This window comes from Euphorbia lathyris, chromosome 3, assembly GCF_963576675.1.
Source record: "Euphorbia lathyris chromosome 3, ddEupLath1.1, whole genome shotgun sequence".
NCBI classification, from domain to species: Eukaryota; Viridiplantae; Streptophyta; class Magnoliopsida; order Malpighiales; family Euphorbiaceae; genus Euphorbia; species Euphorbia lathyris.
In genome coordinates this window covers 75,767,927-75,781,543 of record NC_088912.1, presented here as the reverse complement: position 1 = coordinate 75,781,543, position 13,617 = coordinate 75,767,927, and the positions used below count along the sequence as shown (strand labels likewise).

The 13,617-nt window shown below is 33.3% G+C and overlaps 1 protein-coding gene across 5 annotated transcripts; it reads right to left on the bottom strand.

Annotated features, from left to right (window-relative positions):
• LOC136222379 (large ribosomal subunit protein uL2mz, N-terminal part-like) lies at nucleotides 1–6,368 on the bottom strand. Of its 5 annotated transcripts, none has more exons than XM_066010087.1 (4): nucleotides 6,218–6,368; nucleotides 2,781–2,907; nucleotides 2,529–2,656; nucleotides 1–1,044 (listed from the first exon to the last, which is right to left on the bottom strand). In XM_066010087.1, the coding sequence occupies exons 2-4, from the start codon at nucleotides 2,781–2,783 to the stop codon at nucleotides 243–245; spliced, it is 933 nt and encodes a 310-aa protein (XP_065866159.1). In that variant the 5' UTR covers nucleotides 2,784–2,907; nucleotides 6,218–6,368; the 3' UTR covers nucleotides 1–242. The 5 variants fall into 5 exon arrangements, with proteins under 5 accessions (XP_065866159.1, XP_065866160.1, XP_065866161.1 ...); XM_066010088.1 differs by having other exon boundaries at nucleotides 2,781–2,995; nucleotides 6,218–6,362; XM_066010089.1 differs by having other exon boundaries at nucleotides 2,781–2,992; nucleotides 6,218–6,359.
• Between the last annotated feature and the right edge of the window lie 7,249 nt (nucleotides 6,369–13,617).

Below are 13,617 nucleotides of genomic sequence, written 5' to 3'. Positions count from 1 at the left end.
AGAAACTAAAGGTCAAAAAGATAAAATAAAAATAAGCAAGCAAACATCCGCCTAAATATTCCTGTCATTCTACTCAAAATTCAGGCCAGTTTCCTAACAAGGCACAGCAAAATCAGTTAAACATAGTAGCCTCCCCTGTATTATTACACCGCAGCTGCTTCTTTTGTAGCAGCACCATACTACTTACTAAATTCAGCTTTTTATGGCCTTGCCAAAATCAAGTTGCTTTCATCTGCAGACTTTCATTCATTACTCTTAGCAGCTTCATTAAAGCTCAAATCCTGCACCCTAGAACTATGCCAAGAAACTGCAGCTTTAGGTTTGAGCCTATGTGCCCAGATACTGCTCTTGTTGTTCCACTTTTGGATTTCACTCAGAGAGAATGTGTTTTGTCCTTCTTTCTCCCTCATTTGTGCAGCATAATACGTAGGCTTCGCTCCAGCCACTGTTATCCTCGGACTATTAAGAGAACTGCAGAGATTTGCGTATTGAGTCTTTCTATCAGGCCTTTTAGTGGAAAAGGCAGCCAAGAAGACGTCCGTTGCGCAAGTTTTTATGCTTTCTGGAGCCTTCATACATACACTTTTCAACTGTGGGAGCTTTCCAGTTTGAACACCACCAATCATTGCATATGTCCCCACCAGTTTGGGAGGAGCTTCAACTACTTTTTTCTTATCCACTTCTCTAGACAGGGATGACAGGGAATAAACACCACGCGTTGTAGCTGCGGTGAGTTCAAGACTCTTGTGTGGAGGAACAAACTCATCTTCTGCACTGGATTTCTTTTGGAAGTGAGGGTGTGCATCCTCCCATCTTACTAGAGCAATCCGAGAGGAACGATTAGGATCGTACTCGATCCTTTCAATAATGCCCATAGATGATGTGCTTCGTTTTAGATCAATTTTCCTATACAATCGTTTTGCTCCACCGCCTCGGTGAAAAATTGTAATACGCCCTGCAGAATTTCTACCTGCAGTCTTGCTAACATTCGAAGTCAATTGTCTAGGAGCTCTAATTGATGGCTTAACTGAAGACAAGCTTTCCCTGAAAAAAAAGTATAATAACAAAATTATTAAAATAGATAACTCAACAAACCAGGAAGTGCCAATACGAGTATTTGCATAACTTTTGGACACATGTAATATGGAGAGTAGAAGAATGCACGTAACACATGTAAGGGAGTACAGAAAGAATACACCCAAAGTAAGAGCGATGCTGATATTACTGCATCTACTATGGTCATGAAACTTGTAATACTAGTAAACTTGACATGGCAACATTACTTAAATTAGGCCTAATATTCATCTTCTGGATAAAACCATTCACTCTATATTTACTACTGGATGAACACTGCTTCTATCAGAGCAAGAAATATTTAAGATATGAATGTATGAAAGTTCTGCCCTGGGAAGAAAGGTAACAAGATAAAAGTATAAAAATGTCATAAAGGAGGTTGATCTCATGTCAATGAATTCAGCTCTGAGAAACAATTGCCTGCGGATTAAACAGTTAATCAAGTAAGCACATGCATCAGGGACTCTATGACTATGAATGCAAATCCAAAAGCAACAAGAATGGTGATAGTATGAGAATGCTTCATGAGTATAAGAATCACAAACTTTTACATAATCATGTTATACCCAGAGAATAAAAAAATCTAAAATTGTCTACAATTAATTATAAAGCAAGGTCTTGAACTAGGATATTTCCAATCTACAAGTCATTTGGTTGGAAGTAATAGTGCAGTCTGTGCAGAAATTCATTTTGTGGTCAGTATAATTTTTATCTAGACATGCAAACACAAGCTTGAGAATAATCAAGCAATGACAAGAAAGCCTAGCTCTAACATGTTTTCTAAATTTCATGTGACTGCAAAACATCAGATGTGACTAAAAGAAACTATTTACAGAGTTCACTAACAAGTGAATTGAGAATACCAAGCAATATGACCTTATTGTCATTGAAAAGTTGTAAGGTTCTTGCGCTTTTATAAATACTTTTGCTGGAACAAAATGGAAAATAGTGTTCTTATTTTATCATACTCATATGTCTACCCCATGTGGCAGCCTAAAAAGCTGCAGTTGATTTAGTTTTTAAATAATTTTCATAATTTATGTCTCGTCTGATTCAGGTTTCCAACAAGTTCATCACAATCTCAAATCACTTTACATAATAATGCAGTTTTTTAGCATCTGCTTGTTTGGGGGTTAGAGGAGGTTAATTAAAGGAATGTTATTTATCTAACCTTGCTTGGAAGGGAGTTTAAATGGAGGTGAGGGTTAAATGGGGGTTTAAATGAAGGTTAGAAAACCTTGAAATAACCCCAATTTCATGGTGGGGTTTGGAGATTAACTAAATAGCCACTCCTCCCTTCCCTCCCTTTAACGGACCTTGTTAAACATTCGTCCAAACAAAACCCTAAAGCAGAATCTAATTTAGCAGCACTCAAACTTCTAATAAAATGTTTTCATGACAGGCAGATCAATACTTCATACGCACTACACAATGAATAGAACAGCTTTAACTACCTAATTCCACGAGATTTTGCCTTTGCATCAGTTGGTGATCTTGCCTTGAATGCCTGCCAGGCCTGGGCGCCATATCTGCCAGCATTTGAGGCAACAGCCTCTACAGCAGCAGCCCTCATTGGTGCAGCCTGATGTAAAATATTTATTCAAACTAATCATTAAATAAAATATATAAAAGAAAAATGTTTAGATACGAAGCAACAAAAACCTAATAACCACCCATAGATATAAGGAAGTTTTAGAGAGAAATACCATCTGAAATGCAAACTACAAGAAGAACAAGGATCTATCTTTCCTGTAGCAGTGGCAGCGTCACTGGAATAATCACCGGGATGGCGACAGAAAATTGTACCTTCGGCTCCGGAAAATGCACAATGAACTGGCGAATTGGTAGAGAAGACAAAAAGAAGAAGGGGTGAGGCTTCTTTTCGTTCTCTAAAAAACGAGAGATGGATTCAAACAATCTCCTTGAAAAGAAAATAATTACTATTATATCCTTGAAAAAGAAAATAATTACTAGTATATCCTTGAAAAGAAAATAATAAATCAAAATGAAGTATGGTAAACTTATATATAAACTAGCTTGAAACTATGTATAAATTAAATAACAATTTTTAGTTTTAGTAATAAATATTATATCTGATTTAATTGAAAAGAAAAAACTTCAAAATAATAATTAGTAATGAATATACAAAATAATAAAAAATAAAATGGAAAAATGGGAAGTTTCAAGAAACGAATCAGTTAGGTAAAAAAAAGCTGCATCCAAAGCTTGAGAGGACCCCTCCAAACAGTTGATGACACTAAGGTTGTCTAATTCTAGAATAATCAAAGCCCCATTTGGTATACACTGTTCTGAGGTTTGCAATATCAACCGAAGGTGAAGGTAGCAACATAACTCATGCAGATAAACAAATGTCACCATCTAAATCTCTTGTGGTAATCTATCACCATTACCCAAGGGAGCATTTTTATATGATTCATTCTAAGCTCTAACATTCGAAGAATCTTTCCATGATCAGTGATGTGTTGAATTAGCATTTCCCTTACAAATATTATTTCAATCATCCATCCACTGATACATACCACCTCCTTAGCATGGTTCATTTTCTTTTTATGCACACAACAAACTACAGCCAGCAAGGAGAAACCACGAAGACAACTTATTACCATGAGTTAAGATATTCTAATATCCTTGATTCCTTCTGATCACAAAAGTAAAACCAATTAACCGAACTACCTAGAGAGAAATTTGACAAAGAATGCCTTAAAATTATAACTACCTATGAAGCACGGACGCGGGTGCGGACACGGAAAACGGCATTTTTAGAAAATATGAGACACGGGTACGGCGGGGACACGGCAAATTTTATATAATTAATTATATATATATTAGATATAAAAATATATAAAAAACATGCTAAATCACAAATCGGAATCGTGATGTTAGGAGAAGAACCCAGGAGAAGAATCGCAACGCATGAGAAGGAAGAACCCAGGAGAGAAGAAATTGTTTCTGATTATTCCCAAACAAAAATGAAATCGTGATGTTAGGAGAACTGCGATGTACGCAGCACAGGGGTTGAAATCGCGATTTGCGCAGGAAGGAGAGAAGACCTAATTCTAATTCGTGCGATAGAGTTTATAATTTAGGATTTTTGACAAATTGCATAATTGATCCTTAAATTTTATAAAAAAATTTAAAAAAAACCCTAATTTTTAACTTTTTTTTACCCCCGCCGTGTCCCCGCCGAGTCCCCGAGTCCGGCGAGTCCGACTCGGCCACGGCGACCCCGGGGAAGAGTCCGTGCTTCATAGATAACTACTAATAAATAAATTGCAAGCAAAATTTCTCACCATATTAAGATTCAATCGAAACCTAAATAGGGAAAAAACTGAGAGTAAAAACCACTACTAATGGAAAAGAGAGAATCACATGCTCATTATGAAACAATTATATACAAATATCCATTACTTATAATTGAAGAAACTTGAAAACCCAAAGATAATTTGAACCGAACAAATTTGATGCAACACCTGTAATAATTGATTAACAAAAGAGAAAAATAACACAAACGCAACAAATGTAAAATGAAATAAAAATAAAGTGAACCATGAAAAATAGTCCCTAAGATAAAAGGATAAAATTATTTAATGGAAAATGCAACTATAAACATCATGGCCTAAACCAGATTGAAAGTATAATCATGCCATGTAAGAGAAACAACTCCACATAGAGCATATAGATGAAATAGATTTACCAAAAATCAAGGAGAAGATGAATGTAAATGCATGTGACCATTTTTGCAATTGGCAGCCTTTTGTAGAAACAGTTTCAACCAAAAGCTTAATCATTAAGTAACAATTTGAGAGCTGCAACTATAGGTCTAAGAAAAAATAAAACACCACGGCAGATAGTGAAGAGCCCAGAAAACACAATTGAAAGATAGGTTGCTCCTGCTCCAGCCATGATTAACGAAGAAGAAAACCATCTCCCGTTTATCACATGGACTGTAGATCCCCCAATTTCACCCATTTTCTCTCCTTAAAAAAAATATGGAACGTGAAAAAATGGCATTAGGAGAGTGAGGCGAATGATAACCAGAAAGCAAAATGCTTACTTTGACTGCAAATTCATAGAAAGTGTCAAATATTAAAAAATAAATGAAGCTTTCAAGACATACCGAAGATCATATTGGATTGGTTGATTATCCAATAGGCCTTAAACAATGGCTGGAAAATATGCTGAAATGGGTATTCTATTACTTTTCTTTCTAACAAAATGTTTACTTGCAATAATATCTAATGCTAGAGAATGATAGAGAATTTTCCAAATTTTTTTTCAGAGACAACTAAATTAATGAAAATAAATCCAGAGATTCAAAAGGAAAAGACCCCAACAAATTAGCTCGTAGAAGAAACCCAATTAAACCAAACCTTAAGAAAAAGGCAATTAAATTATCAACGGATGAAGAGAATAGAGAGAGGAATCGCATAGAAAGGGAAAATCTACAGCCAGTGGCGCGGAGCCAGGACTCAAACCTCGGGGGCTGCACCGTATGTAGAAATTTTTTCGTACGGCGACTCAAGAATTTGATTCCTACTGCAAATGTATTTATATACAAAAGTTGTTTTGGATTTTTTTTCGGTATATCCACTGTTCACTAGTAATTGATGAGCTAAAATCTAAAAATACCTAAACATCACCAATTCAATTCAATCAAAATCCCTAAAACCCCTAAATAAATATCACTTATTCAACTCAATTCACCAATTCAATTTAATCAAAATCCCTAAATATCACCAATTCAATTCAATTCAATTGATCAATTCAATCCAATTTAATTCACCAATTCAATTTAATCAAAATCCCTAAAACCCTATAACATTATCAATTCAATTGAATGAAAACCCCTAAAATTTAATATATTATCAATTCAATTTAATCAAAACACCTAAATATCGTCAATTGAATTAAAATCCCATCACATTATCAATTCAAAATTTAATCAAAACCCCTACAATTTAACATATTATCAATTTCATTAAAACCCTAAACTATCAGATTATCAATTCAATTAAATCAAAACCCCTAAATATCATCAATTCAATTAGAGACCCAACTATCACATTATCAATTCAATTTAATCAAAATGCCCTAAAATCAAAACCTTAAATTAAAAACTTACCTCTATCTCTCTTGCCCAACTTCCGGCGGCGAAGAAAGCGGAATCCCTCTCACCGGCGGCGACGAACGGCGGAAGCAGAAGGTTGAACGGCGGCAGCAGCAACCTCTCGCACACAGGAGCAAATCGCGAAAAAGTTGGTGTGGAGGCCAAATATTTTGCTGCAAGGTTTTATATTTAATTAAGGGCAATTATGTCATTTCCTCAAATTTTAAAAATCCCTAACATACACCTCAAACTACGTCGTTTTGCTTATGACGTTTCAAAAAAAAATTGAAATTACAGAGATGGGAGCTCCATCTTCTACATCGCCATCCATGGCGGTTTCTGTTCTTACCAGGGCCGGAGGGGCGTAGCCAAGGGGTCACGGAGGGTCAACCGACCCTCCGGCCCGCCGGAAAACCTTTGGAAAGGTTGGCCGGCTTATGTCTTTCTCCATTATTTGTATAAAAGGTTGATTATTAAGTTCAGTCACTTTTTTGTATAAAAGACTGATAATTAACTTCCGGAGAAACTTAATTTGGGTTTAACTTCCACTATTGTACTTTAAATGCAGCTTAAACTTGTACTCTCAATTTGACTTGTACAGACTTTTTATTATTATTATTATTTTTAACCAATTATTATTATTATTATTATTATTATTATTATTATTATTGGGGTGAAGGTGCAAAAATACCCGTACCATTTTAGATCAGGAACAATTTTACTCCTAACGTCTAAAATCAGGGCCGGCTCTAAGGGGAGTTCCCTAGGCCTGTGCCTAGGGCCTCACAAATTGTGAGGCCTCACTTTTTCGTAAAAAAAATAGATATTGTACTTTACTATATTTTATTTAATTATTTTTAAAAATAAAACCTGCCTTTAGTTACACCAACACGTCTCCTTCAGTCTTTCACGCAAACCAAACACTAAAACACTGCAGCCTATCTTAATTAGAAGTACAATTGTTAACTATTAATAATTTGAACAGGACAAAAACTATCTATTCCAATTACTATTAGAAATAAAAAAAAAAGTCACCTCTCTATCCCTATAAAACTACTCTGGTGCCGCCACTCACAATATTTGTCAGACATAAAAATTTGCTTCTCTTTTCTCTACATTGTCCAAGAAGAACTCTTCCTCATTCTCCTTGCTGCTTCTCTTTGGTTGGTGTAGAGGTGAATATTTAATTTTTATTCAAATAATTGTGTGATTTTGAATTTCTTAATGCTTAGTCTTTTATTTTATTTAGTTTTAATTTGATCTAATGTTTTTTTTATAAAAGTTTAGTATAAAAAAATTAATAAATCATCATCCAGACTAGTTTTTTTTATCATGTTTAGTGAAAATAAATTTAAAAACTGTGCATTAAATATAGATTAAAATAAGAAAGGTATTTAAATAAATTAAAAAATTTGCACTTGACATAGATTAAATTTAAAGCATAGATCTTTCAAAATCTTTTCATTTGACATAGATTATTTTGAATGTCAATCTTTTCTTCTTTTTTTGCTAGTTTCTCATTCTCAAGTACCATATAGTAAACAAATATTTAAAAAGTTGTGAAAATCAATCAAGGAAAATATATTTTATTATTTTAATTAGAGAAGTTAATTAAAATGTAATATTTCTTCTAATTTTATGTAAGGATAAATGACTATGTAAAGGTTGTAAATTATAATTAGTAATTACCGTTAAAAAATGTTCTTTCAATTACTATCTAATTTTTTTTATTATAATATTTATTGTTATTTTCTAGGTGTTATTAATATTATGGCGGGTAAACGAAAATTTGAATCTGGAAGCTCGAAGAAAAAGAAAAAGGAAAGACAAGATAAACTCACTCAATCTCTAATGGGATCGATGAATAGGTATTTAAAACCTACTAATATATTGCCAAATTTAAACGAGAGTGTCACTATTGATGAAAATTTGGCTGAAAATATACCTATCAACAATGACAATTTGAACATCTCACATGTTGATGAAATTTTGCCTGAGAATTTGAATCCTGTGAATGTTGCGGATGAAGATTTAGTTGATAATAATCTTAATAATATAGTTACAGATGGTGAGCCTTTAAATGAAAATGTGGATATGAACGAAGAAGATTTAAATGATTTATTTGATCCAGGGAATTGGGAGTTTAATATGTCTCAAAGAAAAATTGATTTTTTAGCAGAGAAATGGCCCATAAGAGTTATAGATGAAATATATCCTTCTAATGCACAAAGTAGAATTTTTGTAATAAACACTACACTCGATCTTTACAGAATGGAGAAAAACTTGATAGGTCATGGCTAGTATACTCTCGGAAGATAGATAAGGTATTTTGCTTTTGTTGTGTCTTGTTCAAAAGAGACAGAGTTGTGTCTAGTCCCATAACAACAGTAACCATTGGATATAATGACTGGAAAAATATTCATTATAGGCTCAATGAGCATGAAAAGAGCAATGATCACCTAAATAGTATAACAGACTGGATGGAGGCAGAAACGAGATTGAGAAAAAGATTGACAATTGATTCCTTTAATCAAAAAGCCATTGAGAAAGAGAAAAAGTTTTGGGGAGAAGTTTTGAAAAGAATTATATGTGTTGTAAAAACTCTTGCTACTAGTAATTTGGCGTTTCGTGGGAATAAGGAAAGACTTGATGATGATAATAGTGGAAATTTTTTTAGTATAATTCGAATGATTGCTGATTTTGATCCAATAATGGAAGAGCACCTTAGGCGTATTCGAAAAAAAGAGACTCGACGTGTCCATTATCTTGGTCATAATATTCAAAATGAGCTAATACTTTTGTTAGCGAGTGAGGTTAAGAGCAAAATTCTTCATATTGTTAGAGAGGCAAAATATTTTTCTGTTATTCTTGATTGTACTCCCGATGTTAGTCATAAAGAACAAATGAGTCTCATTTTGAGATGTGTTAATGTTTCTACGAGTCCAATAAAAGTAGAAGAGTTTTTCATTGGCTTTTTGAAAGTTATTGAAACAACAGAGGATGCACTTTTTCATGAACTTAAAGATGCTATTGGAAACCTGAAACTTGATTTTAGTGACATAAGAGAGCAAGGTTACGATAATGGTTCTAATATGAAGGGTCAATACAAAGGTGTAAGTAGTAGGGTACTAAAAGAGTATCCTAGAGCATTTTACTCTCCGTGTGGTTGTCATTCTCTTAATCTTGCACTTAGTGATATGGCCATGAGTTCTGTTCAAGCTAAATCATTTTTTGGAGTGGTACAAAGGATTTATAAATTATTCTCTAGATCAACAAAACGATGGGAGGTCCTCAAATCTTATGTGAAAGATCAAAATGGGAAAGGGCTTACATTAAAGTCATGGTCTGATACACGTTGGGAAAGTCGTGTTTCTAGTGTAAGGGCAATAAGATTCCAAGCTCTTCAAATAAGAGATGCATTACTTCATCTAGTAGAACATAGTGCTGATGCAACAACAACAAGTGATGCAAGTTCTTTAGCAAATTATGAACTTCAAAACTTTGATTTCCTTATTGGCATGGTTATTTGGTTTGAAATTCTACAAAAGGTGAATAAAGTTAGCAAGATTCTCCAAAGTAAGGATATGAATATTACGGCATGTATTAATCTCTTGCAATGTCTCATTCTTTTTTTCGAAGCGTACAAAAATAATGGATTTGAAATTGCAAAAAGTGAAGCTGAAAAGATTGCTTTAGAAATAGGAGTTGAACCCACTTTTCGCGAAACTCGTGTTCATCTTAAAAAAAGGTTTTTTGATGAGAATACCAGAGATGAACCAATCCAAGTGGCTGAACAATCTTTTCTAGTCAATTATTTTTTAAATATAATTGATAATGCTATTTCTTCGCTCACTACAAGATTTGAGCAATTTAAAAAATATGAAGATGTTTTTGGGTTCTTATTTAACTTGAGCAAGTTGAAAGCTATGGAGGATGAGAAAATGAAGCATGCGTGTATTGCACTTGATAATTTTCTGAAAGATGGAGAATATTCAGATATTGATGGCCTTGATTTATTTTCAGAATTGCAACTATTGAGAAAATCATTACCAGATAACTTAACCAACCCGGTTGAAGTGTTAGAGTACATCAAGAATTTACATCTTGCTTTTCCTAATACTTGGATTGCTTACAGAATTATATTGACTATACCGGTTACAGTAGCTACTGCCGAAAGAAGTTTCTCTAAGCTAAAGTTAATAAAAAATTATCTTCGATCAACTATGTCACAAGAGAGATTGAACGGTTTGGCCATATTGTCTATTGAGAAGAAAGTTTTAGCTGAACTAGATTACAGTGATTTAATTAGAGATTTTGCACATACAAAAGCGAGAAGAATAATAATTTCTTAGTTTTAGGTTATTGTTATTTGATTTTGATTGTTATATCAAGACTAATATATTGTTTGAATTATAGTTAATGATATGATGTAATCATTTTATTATTCCGTATTTATTATTTCTAAAATAATAATTTAAAAAAAAAAGTAGAGAATTTGCCTAGGGCCTCCAAAATGCTGGAGACGCCCCTGTCTAAAATTGTGCAATTTTACCACTAACGTTGAAAGTCAAAAGCAATTTTACCTCTAACATTAATAATTTGGATTTGAGAAATAATTCATCAAATTGTCTTCTCCGTCATGAATTTTGTTATCTACACTTCGCGTGTGTGTCATTTTATCAGTAACAAATCACAAACATACGTAGATGTGAAAAAAATAAAAATAAAATATTATCTTTTTGTACGAATTGGACAGAAAAAATTCAAAAAATTCACCGAATTTATAAATATTAATCTCCAATTCTATAGTTAAATTATAATAGTATCTGAAATTTGACATATTATCAACGTTAGAGGTCAAATTGCTCTTGACTACCCATATTAGGGATAAAATTACACCATTTTAAACGTTAGGAATAAAATTGCTCCAGACCCAAATTATTAAGGGTATTTTTGCACTTAACTATTTAAGCACAGTTTGTACAGAAGTCTGCCCGGAAACAACTTGGAATTTTATTGCTTTACTATCCCTTTTATTTGCTTTGAAAACTTATATCATAATCCTTTTGTTTTATTTTGTAAATTTGCGGTCCAAAATTTCATTAATGTTCACGTTAAAAATGAGTCATCGTTTATTTTTTTCCTACATACTATGGAGCCCCTTCGAACCTTCGGTCCTGGCTCCGCCACTACGGAGTACCCCTACTGTGGGGTTTCCCGGAGGGGCGGAGGGTCGGTCGACCCTCCGTGATCCTCCCTAGTTTTGCCCCTGTCTACAGCAAATTAAAAGAATCTGTGTCAAAAAGAAAAATGAAACTGAAAAAAAAAAGATAACTAGACATATCGGGAGAAAACTCACCAATAAGGAATCACTCTAAAAGAGAAAATAGAGAGGTAAGGTAACCCGTCTGAAATAGAGAAGAGATAAAAATGAGAATCAATTTTCATCGGAGTTTCCAGCAGTTGTGAGAATGTTTATAAAAGTAGTAGTTGAGGAAGCACGTTGCATTCTGAATGATAGTGGCCAGAATTTGGGGAGTGAGAGGAGTTGTTGATATAGTAGTGTGTAATATTTCATTACTCTCAAGAAAATAATTAGGATTCTTTTGCAATGTATAAAGATAAGAAATTGCTTAAAATAAGAAATTAAAAAAAATGAGAAGTTACCATGTCGTAAAAAGTAATCAGCTTTAAATATATAAATAGATTGTCGATTTGGCACTTTAAACTAAAGCTTTAAAGTGGATTACAACCTTAAATTATTAAAATCATCAATCCAGTCTCTAAACTAAGTAAAAATTACTAATTGAATTTTCATTTTAAGCAAAAATCATCAATTGATTCCTCATTGAAAATCATTATGGTTGAACAGTTTCAAACCCTCTTTCCTAAACTTATTTTGAACTAACACAAAGAGCATTACAGTCCATGCCAAATAGTCACAGTTTTTTAATTTTAGAATAGAATGATGACTCAATTGATATTTTTACTTAGTTCAGAGACCTAATTGATGATTTTGATAGTTTAAGCTCCTAATTGACTTTCAAATTTTAGTTTAATAGGTCAAATGGGTGTTATACCTAAATTATTGGCATAAGATCCATTTGGGTCCCCAAACTTAAACTTCAAAATCAATTAGCTCCTTAAACTATCAAAACCATCAATTAGGTCCATGAACTAAGCAAAAATCATCAATTGAGTCATATTAAGCAAAAATTATTAATTTAGTCCTCGTCGAAAATAATCGGCTGAACAGTTTCAGACTCTCTTCTCCAAACTCATTTTGAGCCAACACATAAATCATTACAGTCAATGTCAAATAGTCACTCTGATTTTAAGATAAAATGGGGACTCAAATGATATTTTTGCTTAGTTTCGGAACCTAAATAATGATTTTATAGTTTAAGGTTTTAATTGATTTTAAAGTTTGAATTTAGGGCTAATTACTAATCTAGCCCAATTGAGAGGTCCATTAACACATTTGATACTCTTTCCTTCCATTTTACCAAATTATACACTTTTATTCATTCTAGGCAAAAATATCTCTAGTTCATTGTGAAACTCTACATGATCAAGATTTCGTGATCTTCTGTCTGTTAGAGTCCACGTTCACCGCACCAATTGATAAATTGTAAAAAATCATTGATCGAGGTCCCTTCCATGTGAGGTGCTATTTGGATCGATAGAGGGACACTCCGATGCAAAAGTCAGTATGTTATTTGAGAATAATAAGAATAATTGACAAGAGTGTGCAAGAATCAGTAAGTGTACCTCGAATACCTCTGAGTAGGAATATAGGTTTTTGTAACCTTTGACATTAATGATGGTGTATTCGAACAGTTATGTCATTACTCCTCTTAAAAGCTATTAATTGCATTTATTCTCATTTATGGATGGTTATAAAAGTGTCTTTTGGAATTCTTAGAACTGTCAAGGTATATGTACGCACTCCATAAGAACAATGGTAGGTCTCTTTTACTCGTTTTCATCGGGGTGTAGCTTGTTAAGGCGTGTCTCTTGGTCCACGTGGCGTGGTATAATGCTAGAGACTTCTTCTTCTTTTTTCATTATTGTATATTCATCCATGCATTAATCACGTATTAATTATTATTAACTATATATCAATCATGCATTAATTATCATTAATCTTTCTTTCGGAAAGAATAATGGCTTGCCATTATTTCTATTAAAAAATACATTTAAAATGTTACCATTTTCAGTTATCAATTCTAATTGGTTCAGCTTGAATTTTAAAATATAACTTATTTCGATTCTATTAGTAATAGAACCAAAGTTGTAAAAAACGCTAGGCACTAGTGATAACATCCGCCATAAAGTATGAAGGACTAAACTGGAAATATTCCCTATCAAAGAGGGCTTAAGAAGAGAAAGGATTCACCTCCAAGACATATACG

What these genes read in the sequence shown, in the direction of transcription:
- LOC136222379 (XM_066010087.1), bottom strand. An exon ending in GCAAAATCTCGTGGAATTAG is followed by an intron (nt 1,045 to 2,528) that starts GTAGTTAAAGCT and finishes CTTTTTTTTCAG; the next exon opens with GGAAAGCTTGTCTTCAGTTA.